At 44.5% G+C, this 23,049-nt stretch overlaps 3 protein-coding genes across 16 annotated transcripts in view; 2 read left to right on the top strand and 1 right to left on the bottom strand.

Moving 5' to 3' along the window:
- MKRN1 (makorin ring finger protein 1) overlaps positions 1–3,032 on the top strand; it is a gene marked incomplete at its 5' end in the record, with an annotated part of 23,601 nt that extends 20,569 nt beyond the window's left edge. For all 3 annotated transcript variants that reach the window (XM_083572369.1, XM_083572368.1, XM_083572367.1), the window contains one exon: positions 1,209–3,032. In XM_083572369.1, the coding sequence (XP_083428495.1) occupies positions 1,209–1,421 (213 nt within the window). In that variant the 3' untranslated portion in view covers positions 1,422–3,032. The remainder of the gene's footprint in view (positions 1–1,208) is intronic.
- On the bottom strand, positions 2,674–22,961 carry RAB19 (RAB19, member RAS oncogene family). Of its 9 annotated transcripts, none has more exons than XM_083572408.1 (4): positions 22,775–22,961; positions 9,390–9,613; positions 8,619–8,802; positions 2,674–6,487 (listed from the first exon to the last, which is right to left on the bottom strand). In XM_083572408.1, the coding sequence occupies exons 1-4, from the start codon at positions 22,872–22,874 to the stop codon at positions 6,219–6,221; spliced, it is 777 nt and encodes a 258-aa protein (XP_083428534.1). In that variant the 5' UTR covers positions 22,875–22,961; the 3' UTR covers positions 2,674–6,218. The 9 variants fall into 9 exon arrangements, with proteins under 9 accessions (XP_083428534.1, XP_083428537.1, XP_083428536.1 ...); XM_083572411.1 differs by lacking the exon at positions 22,775–22,961 and adding an exon at positions 13,868–14,202; XM_083572410.1 differs by lacking the exon at positions 22,775–22,961 and adding an exon at positions 13,813–14,193.
- Positions 14,264–23,049, top strand: part of SLC37A3 (solute carrier family 37 member 3) — a 29,795-nt gene continuing 21,009 nt past the window's right edge. For 2 of the 4 annotated variants that reach the window (XR_014538684.1, XR_014538685.1), the window contains exons 1-4: positions 14,272–14,377; positions 19,438–19,620; positions 20,191–20,305; positions 22,957–23,049. Coding sequence is in view for 2 of the 4 variants with exons in the window: in XM_083572365.1 (XP_083428491.1) it covers positions 19,526–19,620; positions 20,191–20,305; positions 22,957–23,049 (303 nt within the window). In the remaining 2 variants the exon portion in view is untranslated. The other 2 variants (XM_083572365.1, XM_083572366.1) reach the window with 2 other exon arrangements.

The following is a 23,049-nucleotide window of genomic DNA, read 5'->3' as shown; positions in this document are numbered from 1 at the left end:
TAACCCTAACCAAAATACTATTTCAGATTTCCTATGCCCAGGGAGCAGCTTCAACTGAGTTATTTTAAAGCAGCGGAAAGAAAATAATGCAAAACTCCATCTGATTTGGGAAGAGAAGGGGTGTGTTGACATGGTAGTCCTACTGCCTTAAACATAATCACACTTGTATACAGATGGAGCACATCCTTCCTTCCTGAGTTGGAAATGCTGAGTTGGTTCCTCCATCAGAAATACATTATGCAGATCTGAACTACTGGTGATCCATCGAGCCAAACTGCAGCCAACCTGCTGTGTATCGTTCACTGTTTTATTGCTGCCTTTGGAGTGATGATAACATCATCATCACTATTATTATTATTATTATTATTATTATTATTATTATTATTATTATTATTAGTGTCGTCTGCTTGGTGGATCACAGGTTTTGCAGGCCTGTTGCAACTGGTGGCATTCCTGCGAAGACTTTGTCTAACTCAGTGTTTCCCAACCTTGGGTCTCCAGCTGGTTTTGGACTACAACTCCCATCATCCCTAGCTAGCAATACCATTGGTCAGGGATGATGGGAATTGTAGTCCAAAAACAGCTGGGGACCCAAGGTTGGGAAACACTGGTCTAACTGTCCACACTACTTAAACAATTTGATGTTGAAGAGGCGCAAGGAATATTGTAAAGTGCCCTTTAATCCTCAGATCAATAATTAATCAATAATAATAACATCCAATAAGAAAAGATGGTACAAAGCTGCTCAGTCAAGCTGCCTCACACTGAGCCAGATTGTGGGTCTATCTAACGCCATTATTCTCAACACCGACTGCCAGCGTCTCTCCCATGTTTCGTGCAGGCGTCTTTCCGAGCCATATCTGGAGATGCCAGGGACTGAACTTGGGAGCATTTGCAAATACAGCATGCACTCTGTCACCGAGCTATTGCCTTCCCCATGTCCCTCAGACTGCCATTGTGTGCTGGCTGGGATCAGCACAACAGTCTGCCCTCTGCGGCTTGCGGGATCAGTAGCGCTCAGTCGGCATACCAGGCACCCAAAATCTCTCTGCCTAGAGGTGCCCTGAATGTTACCAGTTTTGCCCAGTGTTTAGTAGAGGAACACGGAACATGGGAGAGAGAGAGAGATGTGCCTTTGCGCTGCCTTACAAGAAAGAGTATGGGAAATGTGAGACACCTGAGGGCAATCTCTTATGCTTCCCTTGCAGGCCCAACGGAGAAACCGGTTTTGGGAGTTCATCGAGGACAGGGAGGGCAGCGATCCCTTTGAGAACGACGAGGACGAGGTGGTGACCTTTGAGCTGGGCGAGATGCTTCTCATGCTGTTGGCAGCAGGAGGCGACGATGACCTGACAGACTCAGAGGACGAATGGGACTTGTTTCACGATGAGCTGGAAGACTATTACGACTTGGCTCTATAGCACCTCTTTGTGGAGTTTTGGACTGCCTGCTCCAGTTTTCAGGCAGTAGCTCTTTTTCCTGTGGTGTTGTGGCAGTGCCTGTGTTTTTTTCTCCTCCTAGGCAGGCCTATCCATTCCAGGTGCTGCTGTTGTAATAACTTTTTACCCAGGGTCTGTCTCCTCCTCTCCCTGAACCCCACCCCGCCCTCCTTTCTCCCGGCCTCAAAGCTCCCCCAACCCCAGGAGTGTGTGTTTTTTTCTTCTCTGTTAAACAAATGACATGTAATAAACCTTTAAAACGTTAGGGTTTTTTTTTTGTAAAAAAAAAAGGAATTTAACTGTCAGACAGTTAGATTAGACTTGTTGCTTCATATCTGTGTTCCTGTCGGGGATTCACCCAGTTCCAAGGTTCAAGTGTTTACAGGACTTCCACACTCATCTTGAAGAGCCCAGAGACAAATGTGAGAGCGGCGGTTGTGCGGCAGGGGCAGGGATGGGCAGGAGTTGGCCAATGGCCTCTTTCCATTACGGACTTCGGAAACATTTATTTTTTACTACTTCAGATTTCGGGCCAGCGGTGTCGTCTGTTCGTTCTTTTCCCTTGGCCGGCTTCAGTTCCATTCCAGACCCGACTCCCACCCCATGTACACGTGTTCATTTGTGGTTTTGGTCACTTGTTTACTTGCACATTACTATTTACTACTGTGTAACCAGAACCAGGCGCGAATGTTCCGGGTTTTTACTGTTCGGCATGAGAGGGAAATGTGGTTTTTTTGTGTGTGAAAGGAGAACTTTCTATGTATGTATATACAAATAAAATGCAGAGTTGTATCCCAAGGGCTGGGCAACTTAGTATATGTGTGTATTAAACCCTTTCGCTTCTCTCTTCTTTTCTCTTTCACCATCACCCACTTTAGACCCCACCACCACCCCTTTACTTGGCGCATGAAGTCTGAAGTCCCTGCGAGCTTTGAAGCAGTCGTGGTCTCAACCAAGTTTTTTTTTTTGGAAGTGGTCTTGAAACCAGCTCATTTAACTTGGTGATAGGCATCTCCTTAATGACACCAGCACTCTTATATCTTCCCAGCCACCTTTACACTCCTTTTGGGCTGCACAGGCACAGGGATATGGTTAGCCAAAGAGGGTTCTGACCAGCCTAATACCCAGTTAGGGCACCAGCATCTTAGAATCCCTGTATTTCCTTCCTCTTAGACATGTTTGAGATCATCATTAGCAATCACTGAAGAGTTTTATCCAGGAAAACACTTCTATCTCTTTCTCTCTCTCTCTCTGTTTAAAAGAACCCACATTACCTCTTGGCTGTTCCCATCAAACAAGCAGCCACACAATCAGGCTCCAGTTCTGCCAAGAAAAAACTCCAGATGCCCCCAGCCCCTCTACCCTTTTTCTCCCTCTTCCCACTGTCTCTTTAATGGAATTTTAACTTCCCATTTACATTTAATGCTGCTGGATTGTCCTAAAACTGTTCTGCTGCTTATGTCCTTTGGATTGCGTCTCCTTTCACTTTTAAATGGAATCGGAAACTGTTGCTGAAGTCTGTGTTACTTTGCAGCTGCCTTTTGTAAGAAGCACTTTTCCCAAATGATAATAAAAAAACAACCGAAAAGCAAATTCGTTTTCAACTTTTGGAAATCCTATATTTTAGTTACGTTCCCATGTGCTCTCGATTTTGTCGTAATAGCAGTTTTCTCAAATGTGGGCTGCAAAAAACCTGCAAAATTTAGGATGAAAATGTGTTTCCTGACCTCTGCATCCAGTTTTGAGTCACCAGTAGCAATTGGTCATCTGGATATTTCCATCCCCTTCATGCTTAATAGCAGCATATAGATTCAACTAATTGCAATGTTATAGAGAAGAGAGAAGCTTTGTATGAGAGAGACAAAAACATTTTTTTGAGTAATGGCATGAGTCCTATGCTTTAATCCTTGCCACTGAATTGGGAGTAAAATGTGTAATGTCAGGTTGTCACGTTGTAGTCAATGAGACCTAACTGCCTTAAATCAGAAAATGCTGACCTAATCTGTGTTTCAAAGGCAGGTGCTACTATCAAAATGAGTGAGATTCGTGAAGATGTCGGGTAAAATGTTTCCCCTAGGTTGAGGCATGTGTTCAGACACACAAGTATTCAGAGATAAATATGGCGGTATAAACTATTGAAATTAGTACAGTGCTATCTGTTGACATGCTGTATCCCTTTTCATAGGCATTTTGTGCCTCAGTACACCTTTCAGATTATGTGGTCATCCGTAGTAGTTGCATGAGAGTGCCTTGGAAGGATGAGAGAAACAGCCTTATTTCAGGCGTTAACCCAAAAAACACTCCCAGAACAGCATACAGATTGCTAAAAAAAGACTCGCTCTACCCTCAGGCTGAAAACAGTCAAAGTGGTTGCAATTCAGTTCACGTGTATGCACAAACTGGGTCATGAGAAGTGGTGGTGGGGTGAACAGCAATTGCCTAATTTATTTCTTTTCTCTCCCCGCCCCCATTGATGTTGGCAGCACTTTTTACAACTTATCAGCAACAGTAAAAACTAATTTTTTTGCCAGTTCACAGATTTTCATATCCACTGTAGCCCAAGCATTATGCACATGCATAAACTATAGAGGCAGAAGCATGAGCTAGCTGTCCTGTTTATTTGTGGACTTTGTTAATGTGGAAATAATTAGGTGGATACAAGTGGCTGTCACTGTTGCTGGCTAGGAGGGCCTTGAGCTACTCCAGCAATTCTGTGTGGGGCTCCCTTCACGTGTGGGATAACCAGTCTCATTCTTATTTAACCAACATGCTTAAGTCTTAAGTGATGCATGAAGGGGTTAAGACCATAGAGCAAGATATCCTGTCAGGCTTAGCCTAGGTCGTTCCCCTTCACCTTGGGAGGAGGTCTACCTGAGAAGCTCAATGTGTGAGGTCCGAACTGGTTTCTCCAGTTCAGACCGCGTGGCTCTCTCAAGCCACTCTTGAGTTCCTAAACCAATAATTATTACCAATAATAACTTTCACCACCTTGGAACTAAACTAAGAAAGGCCTGTGCAGCCTTTCTGACTGATGTATGCAAAAGCATGTGAATCTGACCTTTGGAGAGTTTGTAAGTAAACCATTTTTAACATACTAAACATGGTCTTTTCCTATGCTGGGAGAAGAGGCAGCTATTTTGGAACTCACATAGAAAGGCATATTTTAAAAGTCTTAACAGCCTATATTTCCATGCCTTATGTTGCTGCATTGCTTTGTGGTTTTAAATCTCTGCTGGGGTTCTCTCACCAATGAGCCCCAAACTTGGATCTTGCAATCCAGGAATTCTCCTTTCTATATACTTATTTATTCCTGAGCCAACATCATGCACTGATAATGGACAGAGATTTCCGTTCCTCATAAGAAGAGACCTCAAGGTCACAGCATGAAGTTGAGACTCCATTGCTTCCAGACAGACAGACAGAAAGAAAGGGAAGTACTATTTAACACGTCACTGTATAGAATCCACTGCCACAGGATGTGGTTGTGGCTCCTGTCTTAGATTTTTATCCTCCTACATTATTGCATGCAGATGCTCGGGGCATAAGGAGGACAATGGCTGCTGTATTTCAGGCCCTATGGGCAAACTTGCTTGAGGCAACTGCCTGGCAAGAGAATGTTAGACTACATCACAGGTCACCAATGTGGCTTCTGTGGAACCCACAAAGCCCTCCCCCCTTGGTCATGAGGGGCTCAGGGCGATTACCATTTTCTCCCTTAGTAAGTGCATAGGAGGAAGTTGGAAGAGTCGTGCTCTTTGCCACTTCCTATTTCAGATCTGTGGGTTTTCCATGACTCAAATTCTACTGAAACCAATTTTCACCCATATCCCACGAAAAGTGAATTGTGTGCAGATGTGCTCTCTTCCACTGGCTTTTGGTGGGGTGGGGTGGGGGGTGGGGGGAGAGAGAAACGACACCCACCGCACTCCCTAAAAACTCCAAATGTGCCACAAGGCCTAAAAAGAGGCCTATGGACCAGATGCCCCCTTAGGCTAAAACCAGGGATTTCTTTGATAAAACTTGTAGTAGATGTAAAACAATATTACACATAGTTGGAAAACTCTGGTGTAACAACTTCAGTCGATTCAAATTTCCAAAAGGGAACATCATATAAACGCTTTTTACTTTGAATTGTTTGCCATCAGTTGGAGTGAGTAAAGGAAACAGGCACACAAAAATCCCCCCTTAAAACATCTTCATAAAGGCTAGCCATTGATGGCAAGGAGAGGTGGGGAGAATCCTAAGAAAACTGACAAAAAGACCAGTCAACTGCCCTCGATTAATCAAGTTTCTGAGATTGCTACAAAAGCACTGGGCCGCTTGGTAAAGGAGGCGTCTGGGATGCAACCATTCAAAGCCATTCTTTTTAACATTTCACTACACGGGCTGCCAATGGCTGTCAATGGCACCACCAATTAGAAGCTAACATATACAAGAAGAGATTGTAGTGACTGGCAAGTAAACTCACCATTATTTTCCACAGCCATTGGTAGAAACAAACAGACACCTGACTGGGCAAAAAATAGTTAACTGTCCACTTAAGCAAATGGTTTCCAATAGACCTTCCTTCTCTTCAGCTGAAAGGTAGCACTGCCAGTCTCAGCCACTGCAACCCGTCAGAACAAAGGGTGGCCTCCGCTTCTGAAGAACGACACGAAGTCGAAGTTGCCTGGCTGAAATGTTATCAGGCTGGCAAAATGAGGCTAGCAGAGGGATTCTCATAACAAAGCAGGCCCCAGGAATCACCCCTGGTTGCTTCTTCTCCTTGAAAGCACCTCATCAACATGAGCAGTTGGACTTCTCATCATCCCAATTAGAAACCACTGGCCTGCTGTCCAGATGGATGGTATCTGAATAGGCAGCCTCGCCATGCAGCTGCAAGGTATTCCTGGCCATCAGCTCTTTAGCCATGAGGATGAAGACTTCGTCAACATTCTGGGCCTCTTTGGCGGATGTCTCCAATACAGCAAGGATGCCATGCTTCTCCGCTAGAGTGCAAGCATCTTCAAACAGGACTTGGCGCTTCTCTGCTTCATCTGACTTGTTCCCTTTGAAATGGATTAAGAAGGTTTCAGTGACATTTTGGATACATACATCAAGCAGCGTGGGTCATGGTTTATTTATGTACTTCAGTATGTTTCCGAGCACAATTCAAAGTGTTGGTGTTGACCTTTAAAGCCCTAAACGGCCTCGGCCCAGTATACCTGAAGGAGCGTCTCCACCGCCATCGTTCAGCCCGGATGCTAAGGTCCAGCGCCGAGGGCCTTCTGACAGTTCCCTCATTGCGAGAAGCAAAGCTAGAGGGAACCAGGCAGAGGGCCTTCTCGGTAGTGGCGCCCGCCCTGTGGAACGCCCTCCCATCAGATGTCAAAGAGATAAACAACTACCTGACATTCAGAAGACATCTGAAGGCAGCCCTGTTCAGGGAAGTTTTTAATGTGCGACATCTTAGTGTATTTTTGGTCTTTGTGGAAGCTGCCCAGAGTGGCTGGGGAAATCCAGCCAGATGGGCAGGGTACAAATAATAAACTATTATTATTATTATTATTATTATTATTATTATTATTATTATTAGTCAACCATTTGCGTGCCACTCAACCACAGCTGTCTCTAGGCGGCGTAAAGGAGACATGCTACAACAAGATTAAAACTGAGTTGTTTGTAGGTTTGCAAGAGGCTCTGTGAAAATAATATCAGAAATATTGTAAAAAAGGAAATAAGAGGGAGGAGGTTTTTAATAAAAGGCAATATTAGATTAAGAAATGCGGAAGAAGGACTAAAATGGAAGATTTGCAGAAGAGCTGAGGGAACTCCAAAAAATGTATTTGTGAAAAATTGTGTTATGTGTTTTTATATTTTTGTATTGTAAAATGAATAAAAAATAATTCAAAAAACCCAAACTGAGTTACGACTATCAAATCAAAGTCAGTCCCCCATTATATCCTTGTGAGGAAGCTGGTAAAATGTGAGTTGAACGAGGTAACTGTTAGGTGGATTTGTAGTGGTTTGAACCCAAATAGGACTCATTAATGATTTCTTGTCATCCTGGAAAGAAGTGACAAGTGGGGAGCTGCTGCAGGGTTCCCATTTACCTACTCGCAAGTATTATCTCCTAACTTATAACTGGATCCTTAATGCAGTCAGTTGAGTCTATTCTGACAAATGGGAAAGCCAGAAGTGATCACCGGGGCCAAATATCTCTGGTCATAAAAGATCTGCATTGGCTGCCAGGACATTTTTGAGCACAGTGATTATGCTGACCCTTAAATCCCTACATGGCCTCAGCCCTGTCTACTTGAAGGAGCATCTCCACCCTCATCGTTCAGCCTGAGGTCCAGTTCTGAGGCCCTTCTGGTGGTTCCCTCACTGCAAGAAGTAAGGTCACAGGGAACCAAGCAGAGGGCCTTTTTTGTAGTCGTGCCCGTCCTATGAAACGCCCACCCATCAGATGTCAAACAAATTAACAACTACACAACTTTCCGAAGACATCAAAAGGCAGCCCTGTATTGGGAAGTTTTTAATGTTTGACGTTTTGCTGTGTTTTTATTATGTTGGAAGCCACCCAGAGTGGCTGGGGCAACCCAGCTAGATGGGTGGGGTATAAGTAATAAATTATAGTAGTAGGTAAAGGTAAAGGACCCCTGGACGGTTAAGTCCAGTCAAAGGCAACTACGGTGTTGCGGCACTCATCTCACTTTCAGGCCGAGGGATCTGGTTTTTGTACACAGAGAGCTTTCCAGGTCATGTTGCCAGCATGGCTATAAACCACTTCTGGCGCAATGGGACACCATGACGGAAACCAGAGTGCACGGAAACACCTTTTACCTTTCTGCCGCAGTGGTACCTGTTAATCTACTTGCACTGGTGTGCTTTCAAACTGCTAGATTGGCAGAAGCTGGGACAGAGCAATGGGTGCTCACCCCATCACGGGGATTCGAACCACCAACCTTCCAATCAGCAAGCCCAAGAAGCTCAGTGGTTTAGACCACCGTGCCACCCATGTCCCTTAGTAGTATTATCCCTCTGAGCTCATCCATTTCTCTTGGTTCTCTCTTCCTAGTTCAGAAAAAAGGACTATGCATGCTTGCTTCAGCTTTAAAAATAAATTTCAAAATTAATGACCAAGAAAAAGCAGATAAGTTTAAACTCATGCTATTGGTGGTAGAATTTATCACCTACCAATCAACATCAGGACCAGGTTGGCAGCACCATATTTTTCAATCTCATGAATCCAGTGAGGAATTGACTCAAAAGTAGACCTCCTGGTCATATCGTAGGCAAGAATAGCCCCATGGGCACTGCGATAATAACTCTGGGTTATAGTCTGGAAGCGTTCTTGACCTGCTGTGTCCCACACCTGTATCTGAAAGGCAGAGTGGAGGTTGGGAAAGAGACAAGGAAATAAAATTAACTTTCTCCCAGAGACTGATCCTTCAAGTCAACCTAAGTTTACTGAACAGAAAGAGCAGTGAGTTGAAATACAGTCTCCAGACTGCAGTCATATTTATCCACAAACACATTTAGCCCACAGTCAACTTGCAAGAATTGCCATCAAAATCTCCAGTTGATCACCTCTTTAATCTATTTACACAGTGCAATCCTGTGGGTCTAATCAGAAGTAAGCCCCCTGTGCGCTCAAAAGGACTTGCTCTCAGGTAAGCAGGTAAAAAGGTAAAGGGACCCCTGACCATTAGGTCCAGTCATGGCCGACTCTGGGGTTGCGGCGCTCATCTCGCTTTACTGGCCAAGAGAGCCGGCGTACAGCTTCCGGGTCATGTGGCCAGCATGACTAAGCCGCTTCTGGTGAACCAGAGCAGCGCATGGAAACACTGTTTACCACAAGTCTATTGAGACCCACCAAGCCTCCTGTTTGGCCTGTGAGGCTATTTTGGGCAAGCCATGCCCACCTGCCCACGCCCACCAGTGGAGAAAGGAGACTGTGTCACTAACCTTCACTTTCTTGCCGTCAATCTCCAGCGAACGTACCGTGAAGTCCACTCCAATAGTGTTCTGCTGCTTTGCGTAGTATTGCCCAGACTTGAAGCGATGGACCACACACGTCTTCCCCACGTTAGAGTCTCCAATCAGAATGATCTTGAACAAGTAGTCAAAAGCCTCATCCATGTCAGAACTGGAGAAAGCCATGATCTTCTGGAGCCCTGAGCGACTTGGCCCTAGAATAGTGTGAGCAAGAATGAGTGCAAAGAACAGCCAGACTCCAAATACCATTTAACTAGTAGTAGGAGCTTATGTTCTTCCTGATCATGTTGTACCACTCAGCAGAGATACTGGGCCCAAAGAGTGTCAGTCTGCTGGCGGAAGTACTTCGCACTGCAACATTTCATCGCTGCACTCCCTCTTCCTACTATTTGCTTGGCTGTTTATGTATTTATACGCTGCACTTTCATTAAAAAATTAATAAATATCAAGGCAGTATGCAGCATATGAAAATAAAATCAACAGAAAGCCTCCATAAAAACATGAACAAATACCAATCGGTTGAAAAGGGAAAATTCATATTGCAAAGTCCTTTGGAAGTAATATATTATTCAAAAGACATCTGCAAGAAGAGAGCAATGGTTGCTGCCAAACCTCCAGTGGCAGGGAGTCCCACAGGGCCTTCCGCACTAAAGGCTCAGTCAACCAAACCAGAGGAGCGTGAGGAAGCACCTGGAGTGCCCCAACAGAGAGATCACTGATCAAGATGGAGCATAAGGAGACAGCCCTTAAAGTACTTTGGTCCCTAGTTGTTATTGTTATTTGCAGCTACTGTTAAAGACAATGGAAAAATTCGCCTAACTACTGAGTGGCAAAGGAGTGTGTGGAGTTTGCTAGAGGGCTTTAATTCTACCTCCAGCAGGTCAGGTTTTCATAATGACAGGGTTTCAAGTGGCAGCCTGGCTCTGTCCAGTTCAGCCCCATCTTGTTTAGTAATAAACTTGTATAGGCCACTGCAGCAGCGTAACAGGGAAATCATACCTTTTTAGGTTTAAAGCTAAAGCTGGCAATGTAGCCTGCAATCCTATCAGGGCTGGCCCTGCCATTAGGCAGAGGGAGGCAATCATCTCAGGCAGTAAATGCTGATGGACAGCAGAAGGCAGCCTGCCCCGCTAGCTTCATTCTGAGCCCCTCAGCCATTCCTCTTTGTCAAAATCAGAAAAAAACTTGCTTTCTCCATTGTTTCTCATTCAGACATCTTTCCATCCATGGCTGAAGACCTTAATTTCCCTAGCTCCCATGTCCCCCTCTAACCCTTAATTAATTACGCCCAACTTTTCAGCATTTCCTACCCACTTACTGAACAAAAAGCAAAACACCAGCATAACACTGGACTACACTTCAGGGTTGTCGTACACTACTCTAACTCGCCCCTGCCCTGCAACAAAGTGGGAGTAGCAGCATTGGGCAACCCACACTCTCCATTTAAAGCCCATTCAACACACATTTAAAACACATGCCTTTCCCAAAAACTACACTCCCCAAGATGCTTTGGGGGAATCCATACAGTTGATACGTGTGTTGAATGGGCTTACAAGGGATGGTGTGAATTTGCTGTTGGCCCACAGCTCCAATATGGGTATAATAATAACAACAGACATCATCTGCATTGGCAGGGTAAACTTTAATCCTGCTGCCTGTTATCTTTTGAACTGGAGGTGTTGGGTGTTCTGCATGATGTGCCCACATAAATCTGGGGCCAGGACAAAACAGAGTGATATGCAGTGGATTTGCAAGGGTTTCTGTCTCCCAGTTGTTTAGCAATGGCAATCAAAGGTCTAAAATGCCGTGTCTTTTTTTCTTTTCTTTTATATGCAGGTCATTCTAGCACAAGGATGTTAAAATGCAGCTAGTTTTCAAATTACTGGGTTGGGGTAGGCAGATGGGGGTCCCACTCTCTTAGGTACTGTGTACAAGCGGGGAATTGGGCAGAAGTTGTGGTGATCAGGGTTGAGGGTTGTGGATTTCATAAAAACCCCTCTACTTCTCCCCACCACCAAATAATTTGAGGATTGGATGCACTTGGTAGGTAGCTCATCCCCCTAAATCACTTTATACCTAGTCGCCCTAGCTGACCCCAAACCGCCATTTTGCACCCTCACAGTTGCTTCACCTCAGGGTTTTTTTATAGTAAAAACTAACAAAGATCACACAAGCCTGAGATCTACTTCTACCTATGCTGGATGAATCACCCGATCGCATGAAGCAACCTCTTTATCATGACACTCTTGAGAAAGCACGATTCATATAATCCACAGTACTAAGAGAGAGGTCAGCTTTTGCTGGGAGAAAAATTAGAACAAGTAGGCACTGTCTTGTCAGCACTACTGTCACAAAGAAGCTATTCTCTCATGGTGAGCAGATATCTTTTTACACCCAAGGACAACAGGTAGAAAGTGTGCATTTATAAGTCATTAGGACCGGTATGAGCGGCAGAGAGAAAGAGCAGTTTTTCCAGCCCACACACTCCTGTATTTTCCCTTCGTAGGTTTATCAGTAACAAAGAGAAACCTTTCTTTCCAGCGCCTGCCCCCTTGCAGAACTGCTTCCTCGTTATCACAGCAAGCGTAACATCGAAGCCACCATCAGTTCCCCTTTCCACAATTCCTCCTTCCAACTCTTGCTCCAGCAAAAATTTCCCTTCCTCAGACCACAGAAGGGACAGCCATTGCTCAATGCAGTAAAACATTAAAACCCTCCACAATATCTTAAAGCAGTAGTAAACCTCGACACCAACTTTTGTTCACCTGTTGTTCACCCTTTTCTCTTACCTGCACAGCCAGGTATAGCTCTCTTTGTATTCCCCTCCCACCTTTCCTGGGCTTGCTTGCAGCCTGATGGGAAATGTAGTCCTACAAGTTCAACGTCTTCAGGCTATTCTGTTTATAAAATAAATCTTACCCAACTCAATCCTTGAGCTTTTCTTTAACTACTTACTTGAAGCACCAACCCCCAGAGAGGCACTCCTATACAGCTGTATATGAAAGCCACTTCCTAGCTCAGTGCAAAGGAAGTGTTGTATTTCTCTGAATGGCATGAATGCTGAAAAGTGAATCATTGTCAGGCAGTCATAAAGAAACCAGCAGCAACATTCTGCGCTTGGCCACTAAGAGGTAAGTGCCACTGTTTTCCAAGGGATGGGGGAGCTTACCCCTAGGTAAGTGGATCCCGTATAGGACTGCAGCCTTGGGCATTCGCAGGATTGCACTACACAAAGAGTTTAAGTCTGCACAACTTTCTCAAACAGGATCAAAAGTGAGAAGTCACTTGTGTTGAAAGTACAGAGAAGTAAAGCACAGGCCTGATATCCTAAAAGAAAAAAACTTAACTTCCTCATTAATTTACGAGTCCAATCCTATACATGTTGAGTCAGAATTGCTATTGTAGTCAGTAGCATGTGCTTTCAGGTCCATAGAGCCTTGCTTTGGTAACGATGCTGCTTGCATTATTAAGCCTAATTTACTACTAACATCAAATATGCATCTGGTTTAGCTATACATTTCAGAATAACAATATTCCCCCTACAAACTGCACTGAGAATTTTTCTCACACAGCAGTCAAGTAACTGATACAGGTCTCTAGACTCCAGGAGAGAAGCAAGCTGTCAAATAATTAATAAGTTATCCAGAAACCATCGTTCAAATCTAGCAACAGAAAGAAACTATGATATCCACCTTTTCTTCCTGCTCTGCACATTCTGCGGGTTTTTTCTCATGCCAGCACATAAACCTATGGGCGATGCCTACTGAGGTTCTCACTATCTAAAAATGGACTGAAGCTCTGTCAGGTGGAGGCTGGAGCCATTCCTTTTGCTGCATGTCCATGTCAGGAAAAAACTGTGCTAGTTGAAATTCTGCCTTTCATATATCACTGTTAGAAGCACAGAAGCCTTGCAGGGGTGGGGGAATGGGACTGTGGTATCCCCCTAGGATGAGCTGTTTAATCTCAAAAGGTAAAATCCCTTCTAGCACAATAACTGCAGCAAGAGTAAGAGGTTTTTTTTTTGTGTGTGTTGTTTTAACAGTCCATTCACTGGCTCCATTTCCATTCCTATTGGTAAAGATTTCTGAGCAACTGGAAAGTTTGCACCTCTCAGAGATGCATAGCAGAAGGCAGGCATTCTACAGGTAGAGATGCAGAGATGGAGACAACTTACTTTAAATGTTGTGAGGATCCTATGCTCTTAAATTGGGGGGGGGGGTTATTGGGTTGTTGTTTTTATTTTAATTATGTATTTTGTGGTTTTATATTTTTATCGTATTTTGTGAACCGCCCTGAATGAAACCTCCGGGTATAGGGCGGTATATAAATTCAATAAATAATAACAATAACAACTTGGTGGATTTCTAAGTGATAGGCAGCTGTTAAAAAGCACAGGAGTTTTTAAAAGTTTGTTGGAAATATATCTCTTGTTAAATGCCTATTCTTACTCCCGGGTAAATGAGCAAGATTTGGAGAGGCGCCCTCGCCCTCCCAGCTTCTGGACAGTGGCAAAATGACGGCCCGATCCTATGCACGTTTACTCTGAAGTCAGTCCCCTTCAGTTCAACGGGGTTTGAGATGGTGGTGGTTGTTTTGTAGTTAATCGCTGCTTTGCTCCCCGAAGGAAACAGGCAAAGGCTTTTCCAGCCTCGCAGGGGCGCTGCGCGGCCCGATCCCACGACGCCACAACGCAGCCCGTCGAAAGCAACGTGGTGAGCTGCCGGCTCCGGCGACCGCAGCCTCACCGTCGCCCTCGCGAGCTGAAGAAGCGCGGGGCAGCAGGGAGGAGGAGGAGGAGGAGGAGGACTACGACTCCCAGAGTGCACCGCGAGGGCGAGGTGGGCGGGGCCGCGGCCCGAGGTGGCGAGGGAGCGGGAGAGGTGGCGCGCGAGCGGCGCCGGCTCGGAAGAGGAGGCTCTCACGTGACTTCCTGGAAGTTGCCTTGGAAATGCGGGCAGGTGAGCGGTGTTTACGTGGAGGCTCCCGGGGGCTGCGAGGAGGGAAGGGAAGGAACCCCGGCGTGGTCGGGGGACGAGGGCTGGGGAAGGCGAGGGAGGCAGGGGCGGCTCCACTGCCGCTCAAGCCCACGCTCACGGCCGGGTTTGTGAGGTTTCTTGAGTCATTGTCCTTGAATGTGATTTTTTAAAATTATTATTCTTATTCGAAAGCAAGGAGGAAAGACTCCGGCTTTCGGGTCAGGCCGGATTCAGACGTGCCCTGGGACACGCGGGTCCGCCTTGCCGTGGCTTCAGCGGGAAATGGCCCGAAGCTGCTGCTGCTTGTTGTGCTGGCCCTGGGTGCCTTTTAACAGCAGCCTGCTGCCACGTAGCTGTTTGAGCAGGTGGAGTCCTATTTCCTTGTCGGGACAAGGTTTGCAAGGCATGTTGTTAAGGTTAAGGAGGGAATGCTGCTCTGGAGGCATGTGAGTTAAAAGCCGGAGGAAAGTAAACAAGTCCGGGATTTCTGTATTTATTCTCGAATTAAACAGACAAAAGGGGGTTTTTAGTTTAAGCCTGGTCAGGTTGTAATCCCGCCAGCAATTTGCAAGTGTTTCGGTTGGTGTTGGGCATTTATTTCAAGGGAATGTTTTCTGTTATTTGGGGTGGCGAGGAAGCAAGAGTACCTCAAGGCTTTCTTGGCAAAACGGGGCAGCTAATTCTTGGGGTGTTTTAAGACATGTGCAGTCAGTCTTATCTTTGTTCCCAGATGGGACCAGGAACATTTTGGGGATATTAGCTACTTGCTGGCACCAATCTGGTTCAAGTAATAGTACATAGATTGGAGATTGGAGGTGCACCGCAGGCCTTTGTGGTTCCTTCCGGCTGCCAACTTCCCTCTTTTGTATGAATTCTTGCCTCCCTTCTTCGGCTTGCTGTAACCATAGTTTTGTTCTTTTCTTATTTTTTCATGCACAGTCACCCCTTGTCTTGTGTAGTATTTTGTCTGATGAAGAACTTGCCACCTTAAAGAAACAAAAAACTTTTTGGTAGTTTCCAATAAAGGTAATGCCACACTGTGGATTTAATAGTTAAGTTCTGCATTGGGGGCTAACTGCAGTGAAGACAACCTGAGACATTGGTTTGCAAGCTGATACCAAACCATTATTTTACTTAATGGATTGGAAGCAATCCTGTTAGCTTTAACCTCAGTTAACCTTGATGCGGCCATAACATGGAAATATGGTTACAGCAATCTCTGGAAGGGAGGAGGAAAAATGAGTTGCAGGGGAGCATCTACTGGATAAATATTTGATGTCTTAATCAAGTTAATAAGGCAGTGTGTGATGAGATGGAAGGCAAAACCTTCAAGCTCTTATGAACCCTTCCCAATTTCATGGGCTGTGGAGCAACATGCTGTAGTGGAGTCGTGCAAATGTGACTCTGTGTTTGATAATGTTTGGTGCCGTACAATTCTCAGAAAAGTATATAGTAGCTTTCCATATAAGTAATGAAGGGGATATTCTTCAGCTGTTGGTTCCTGGCAGAATTTTTGCCTCCTGCAAGCTTTGTGTGCTTGAGAAAATCCAAGCCTAACCCAGTAAGTGCTTTGTGATCGCCAGAGCCGCTGAGGCCTTCTGCGTCTTGACTGCTCTTAGCTGGTTGTTTCCAAATGCTCCTGTGTCAAATATAGCTAATTCCCGCAGCGTCCTGCTGCCAAAGTGAGTAGGAAGCAAAATGGAACTCCTTTAATCAGTCCTACCTAACTCCTTGGTATTCTTTGCTTTTACAGTTTTTCTGTCAATGTTACTGGAGTAGAACTGATTTCAGCAAGGTTCCTCTGTTGACTAGCAAGAGAAGGAACACAGGAAGCTATCGAACTCAATCAGACCATTGGCCCATCTAGCTCAGTATTGTCTACACAAACTGGCAGCAGCTCTCAGGCAGGGGTCTCTCCCAGCCCTACCTGGTGATGCCAAGAACTGAACCTGAGACCTTCTGTATGTAAGGAATATGCTTTACCACTGAGCCATAGCTCCTCTTCTAAGGACCACCCCCATCTTTTAGAGTGAAGCCAACCTTCACGTTATAATTAGTGGTGACTATCTAGCCCATGCTTCAGAAGCTGAGCCTTCTTTCTCCACCCCGATCTGTTGAGGCTCTTTCTCTCTCCTTTATGGCCCTTGGCTCAGAAGAAGGGAAGCTTAGAAGCTCTGGATTTGTCCCATGATAGCCCTAAAGAGTAGCTCAGACCTGAACAGCACATGTCACCTCAGTAATCCTTAAGAATATTGGGCAAGATGGTGAATCTTTAACAAGAGCTCTGTAAGGTAGGATGATTGTGTTATTTCCGGATTAATGATTTGAGGGGGCACAATGAGGTTGAAAGAACAGTAGTTTGCCTAAGGCAGAGGTGGCTGACCTTTGGCCTTCCAGATGTTGCTGGACTACAACCCCCATCATCTCTGACCATTAAAGGTGATATAATCCAACATCTGGAGGGCCACAGATCTAGGGGCAGTCTGTGGCTTATCTCCTCCAAGATCTCTTCCTAGCAGCTCATTTTCCTTCTCCCCCTCCCAACTTCTAGGAAAAAATAGCCAACTAAAGGACAGATAAGATAAGCCTAGACAAATAACAGTTGCCTCCTCCAGCTTTCTCCCTGTCTGTCTCTCTCTAGGAGACTCCAGCCATAGGGCAGGGGGTGGTTTTGAAGCTGCTGCGTCTCAAGCAATGAATGTAATCTGTAGTCAGAGACACAGATGTATTCCAATTTGGGAGTTCTGTTTCTGTGTACAGTACAACATACATGCAAAACAGAGAGTGGGGACAAGGGTGGATAAAAATCAATGCTTTTTTAAAAAAAAATATTAAATGGTGTTTTTTTATTTAAATCAGATTTTTTTTATTTAAATCGGATTTTTAAAATAAAATGTTTTTGGAGGAAAAATATTTCTAAAGATAGTTTTCTATTTAAGTTATATTATAGTCCAAAGCCTATTCATCAGGAAATAAGGATTTGTTTTAAGTTTTTCATGTGTGCTAAAACTCAGTCTAAGTTTTGTTTTTTTAAGTTTAACCACATCAGTTAACAAACATGGATACATGTGCTATAATGTTATTGTTTTAGTTAAATAAATTGTTTAAATTGTTATTAAAGAAATGATTATTCTTCTCCTTCCAATAAAGTACAGCAGAAAAGTTCTCCAAATATAAACAGTTAACTTATTAAACCTCACAATAATTTCATAATTATCTATGTATTTCTAATAGTATAACCAAAATTGTCTTTGAAAATTTATTATGCCAAAAATGAAACCTTCATCTGGTTGTAAATATTAAGATTATACCAGCAAAATTGAGTCTGTTTAAAAAATGATTTAAATCAAGTCTTACTGACTAGTGATTTAAATTTAAATCAAATCCACCCTGCTCTGTTGTCCTCAAGATCATGGAAGGTGTTTCTGATCGGGGGGAGCCTCCTAAACTCATGGAGATTCCCTGCATGATTTAGAGCCCTGCCTGTCCGGAGCCTCCATGAGTTCTTGAATCTTCCTGCTTCAAACCTTCAGCCTCTAAGAATTGAAATGTAATGGGGATGGCAGTGGGACAGCGCACTCATCCTTATCTGGGTTATACATTCAAGCAGAATGCCTGGACGGGCTAGTTGCATCTGCTTGCTTTTGGAAACAGAATACAGCATGTGGGCCAGTGCTCCTGTGTGCTCTGCTTCGGTATTGTGGCTGCATTTATTTCAGAGTTTTTATACTCTGTTCTTCCTATAATCAGTAATATAAACTATAAAGCAGAAGAAATTCACTCATCCAGTATAAAAACAGCAGTACAAAGCCTTTACTTTAACCAGCCCCAACATCGGATTCCAAAGGCAAATAAGTTTTCATCTCTTGTGTAGAAATAGCTAGTATCTCAAATGGGAGGGACCTCCATAAACAGAGCACAGCTACCAACCATGTCTTGTCTCATATCGCCATCTTGCATTAGGACTTTCGGGCAGATGTTGAGACTCGGGGTGGCAGGTCTTGGGAAAGACATATTACTAGTGAGTCCATTGCTTTCATACAAATATACATAAATGTATTTGGCCTCTTATAGTGGTGGGACAGGACCCTAAGTTCATTAATCTTTCAGCGTGCCTCTCCCTATATGAAACTACCCAGATTTTTAAATCTTCATTTGAGGCTGTCCTCCAGGTTCCTTTAGTTGAGATTCCTGCATTGCAGGAGATTGGGCTACATGACACTTGGGGTCCCTTCCAGCTCTACAGTTCTATGGTTCCAAGGGTTGCAGCAAGAGACAGGGCCTTTACAGTTGTGTTTCCCTGCTTGTGGAATGCTCTCCCTTGTGAGATCCATGTAGCACCATCAGTTAACATTCTCTTGGTGCCAGATGAAAACTTCTTCCAGGCATTTGATGGGTTATGATGATTTTGCTGTCTATTGCTGTTATTTTCTCTGCTATTCAATTTTATTGCATCTGTTTTATGCATGATTTTTATTGTATTCTCCAGTTTTTCATTATCCTTTATGCACTTAAAGTTTTGCAAGTTATTTGGACACACTGCTGTGTGCAAAGGGACTCATCAATGGAAAAAAAAATTTCTAAGCCAGTTTTCTCATAAGTAAATTCCACTGAGTTCTATGAAACTTTTTAATTTTATTCATAAAACAGTTTATATGACACTGCATCATAAAAAATCTCACACTGATTTACAACAAAATGGAAACATAAAACCAGACAATAAAATCACAAAAAGTTAAAAGCAAGTTAAATGCAAAAAGAAATTGGAAACAAACAGCAACAGACCATTGTGGGGAATGTATTCTTAATGGCCTGCAAAGGCCTGGCAGAACAGAAAAGTTTTCAGTAGAAATTGGCACAAAAGGCGCCCATTGAATGTCTATTGGCAGAATGGGCCGATAACACAAAAGGTTTGATTTCTCATTGTCAAACAAACCAGACCATCCAACTCTGGGAATGTCCAAAGACTCTGAGGATTGCAATAATAAAATGATTTTGATTATGTTGCCTTTGCTTACTTTTTCCTCTTTTTTATTATTAAGGGAGAAGAGAAATGACCTAATCTACGTTCTACCCTGAAAGGGCGAAAGGGGGTTGGGGAGGGGAGTTGGGGAAGCCAGAAGGAGAGCTATGCCTGGAGTTCGGAGGAGGCCGCCTGCAAACAGGACCCTCACGTCGCAGTGCACACACCATCATGTCGCCGTGTTCCTGCTCACGTTCTTCAGGTAGGTTGTTGCAACGGAGTCTGTACGATAGCCATTTTTGTGGGGTTTGTGGACGGTTGAGCAAGTTGAAGGTGGAGAGACAGTTAAGAAGCTGATTCTGGATGGAGATGCTTGCTTGATATTTGCTTGGATGTTCTTATTCTAGAACAGGTGTTCTCCTCCTTGCCTTTGGTGAGAAACTAGTGGCGCTCTAGAAGTTGCTGGGCTACAACTCCAGTCATTCTTGACCACTGACTATGCTGGCTGGGGCCAATGGGAGTAGTACTCTTAACAACAGCAGGGGGGCTACAGGTTCCCAATCCCTGCCCCAATTCATCTTCTATTCATTTTAGTTTCTGGTTTGGCTTTTGGGAGGTTCTGTTCTTCTACAGTGTGATGCAAAAAGCAGTCTTCCCGAGTTTTTAAAATCCTTCCCCACTCTAACCAATATTGCACTTGCCACTGACAAGGGCAGCACCTCTCAGGACACCAGATAGCAATTCTTGTAGGTATGAGAAAATAACCTGTGTGTGATATTCCTTCTTTCTCTCTCTGTCTCTCCCCTCTTCCCCACCCCCTTAAATTTCCCAGCTACTCTTTGCTTCATGCCTCCCGGAAGACGTTTAGCAATGTCAAGGTCAGCATATCCAACCAGTGGACCCCCTTTCCCCATAACAACACCTCCCCCAGCCTCCAGCCAAATGAGGTAAGTTAGTCATATCCATTCATTTCAATGGGTTTAGTTTGAATAGGGCTAACCTAAGATATAAAATTCATATTACAGGTCTGCAGGTTGCCCCCAAAAGGGATGCTTTTCTGTCCACCAGGGAAGGGTGGGCCCAACAGCTATTACTTGTGAAGTGGTAGGTCATCTCACAAAGTTGGTCACCTGGAAGGGGAAGCTCCCTTCTCCATTGTGGGAGCCAAAACAAATAATCTGTGCTTTCTTTGGGTAACGTCCAAGCACTACATCCTGTTGTCACAGGAGAGTGATCTATTGGAGGAAGCTTCCATGGGGCTGATTTCACTGCATTGTGTCCCACGTGACCTCTGTATAGGAGCAGTGATGTGAAAGAATGGCTCAGGGGGGGCACACCTTGCTCTCCTGCTTGTGCGAGTCCAGCCTGGTTTCTCAATAAGCAGAATGCACAAGATTTCTGACGTAGGTAATCTTGACTCCATTAAATATTGACTTTGGACAGTGTTGGATGTATTCATCCAAACCGCCAAAAGCAAGAGAAAGGGAGACTCTGTGACGTTCTCTTTTTCAGCACTGTAGGCTTTCTAAGATTTCACCCAGCTCTGTAACGTCTGGAATTTTCCTTTAATGGAAGCAAGAGAGGGAAATGACTGTCGTCCTTTAGCAGCTGCAGCAGCAATGGCTCTTAAGGAAGATCCTATAGAAATGGGTGGGACTTGCCTCCAGATAAACCTGAATAGGATAACACTATAATTTTTTTGTGCCAGCTTCTGTATTCTTGGGTTGCTCCCTTTCCCCCAGACTGTGAGTGAGACAGTGGCAGATGTGTATTTTGCTGCCCAAATGGGCTCCTTTCTCAGAAGCAGACAAGTACTGTCTTCCAATCATGGTGTCGGAGCTGTGGAGAACAAGTGCTCAGGAATAGCTGGGGTGCCACAAAACAAAATCTATAAAAGGAGGATTAACACGGTGGAATCGCTCCCTTGCTTACAAGGTGGAGGGAGACATTTTTCTCTTCCATGCACATGAAATGGTGGGGGAACATTTTTAGCATGCTTATAATAGAAGTGAGTCGGGCTGCCAAGAACCAGATCAAATTGCTCTGGGGGCCTAGATTTTACTTATGGGCCAACAGTTGGCCACACCTAACTCGACATAAAACTAAAGTTGGCTGTCTGCAAGTTGCCATAAGGCTGCGATCCTCTGCATTCTTACTCTGGAGTAAAGCAATTGCATTCAGTGATTCTTAAGAAGAAGAAGAAGAGTTTGGATTTGATATCTCGCTTTATCACTACCCGAAGGAGTTTCAAAGCGGCTAACATTCTCCTTTCCCTTCCTCCCCCACAACAAACACTCTGTGAGGTGAGTGGGGCTGAGAGACTTCAGAGACGTGCGACTAGCCCAAGGTCACCCAGCAGCTGCATGTGGAGGAGCGGGGACGCGAACCTGGTTCCCCAGATTACGAGTCTACCACTCTTAACCACTACACCACACTGGCATGCAGTAGCTCAGGTTGCCTCCCTTTCTGATTCAGGGCAAGTACACACAGCTCCACACTTAACCTATACCCTTGTCCCTTAGTCCTTTCAAAAGGCTGTGTGTGTGGTAACAATACAATCATCAGCGCTCTTGGTTCATGCCTTCAGGTAGTGTCAGAAGACTAATGTATCCCTCGCTTTTAGAGATTTGTGCTCCAGATAACCATATGGAAAATGGCTTGGCTGTTTGCAAATTGTCACTTGGAAGCAGCAATATAATCTGTCATTGCACATTGTTCTGTTTGTGATGGCACAGTAAGGGTCACAAACATGGTGCCTCTGGGCAGAGATGTGCCCACAGAGAGCTTCCTTTGTGCCTTAAAAGCTCCTTCCTCTTTCCCTGCTTAAGTTCATCTTGAAAGAAGTGCTTCCCCCCAAGCCTAATGGTTGCAGTGTATATGTGTGTCTTCCTACAGATTTCAGGTGGGGAGAAAAGCTGATCTCTCCAGTGGGACCTCTCAGCCCACACAGTAGGCCTAGGGGGGATCCCAACACCCCCCCCCATTTTAATTACTGGTATGGAGGGGGGAAGAGAGTGTGCATTGTATTGTGTACGTGCGTATGGCAGCTTTGCATGCATGGTGTCTGCAATAGCTTCTCCAGTTTACATATGTGCCCCGTGCCCCCAAAGAGTTGATGGTTACATTCAAAAAGTTGTGTTCAAAGTAAAAAGTTGCTTAACATCATGACATGGCACAGATCTGGGTCTGCCAACCAATCGACATTCAGTGGAGAACTGCACCAGAATCATGGTGTCAATGTCCCCCCAACAAAAAAAAAGTTAAGAGTAAGTGTCAAATGTGAAGCAGCCCTTTCTGGGTAATTCCGGGTGGGGTGTGTTTGTACTTTGAAAAGTAAGACAGTATAGGGCCTCTTCAGTATAGCCCTTAGGAATGAAAACATTAACATCTTTATCTAAAGTGCAAAAGGGACTGACCTCTAGTGGTTGGAGTCAGTGTTACAGTACTGGGATTGCTTCGTGCTTCTGATGAAGGCTGGGGCATTGAAGATGCGTCGTACTGGTTATTCCTGGTCATTTTTAAGTTGGTGTTAGGCTAGGTTATCCCATCAGCATATTTGAGATCCCTATTTGGGGGTAATTTTTGCTTCTCTCTGCAGCTCTGGAACAATAGCCATATATTTCCCGATACTAGGAAAGCCACACTCTTCCTTGGAACTTTGGACACCATCTTCCTGTTCTCGTACGCTGTG

The sequence above is a fragment of the Podarcis filfolensis genome (genome assembly GCF_964270895.1).
Source record: "Podarcis filfolensis genome assembly, chromosome: 10".
In the NCBI taxonomy this organism is placed as follows: Eukaryota; Metazoa; Chordata; class Lepidosauria; order Squamata; family Lacertidae; genus Podarcis; species Podarcis filfolensis.
The sequence above is the reverse complement of the archived record's forward strand: the minus strand, read 5'-3'. Positions and strand labels throughout refer to the sequence as shown.

Coding starts and splice junctions, on each gene's coding strand:
- RAB19 (XM_083572406.1), bottom strand. CDS start 12,126: ATGTTTTACTGCATTGAGCAATGGCTGTCCCTTCTGTGGTCTGAGGAA. Junction 8,803..9,389: donor TTGACGGCAAGAAAGTGAAG/GTTAGTGACACA, acceptor TCTGCCTTTCAG/ATACAGGTGTGGGACACAGC. Junction 6,488..8,618: donor CCTGGTCCTGATGTTGATTG/GTAGGTGATAAA, acceptor TCCATTTCAAAG/GGAACAAGTCAGATGAAGCA.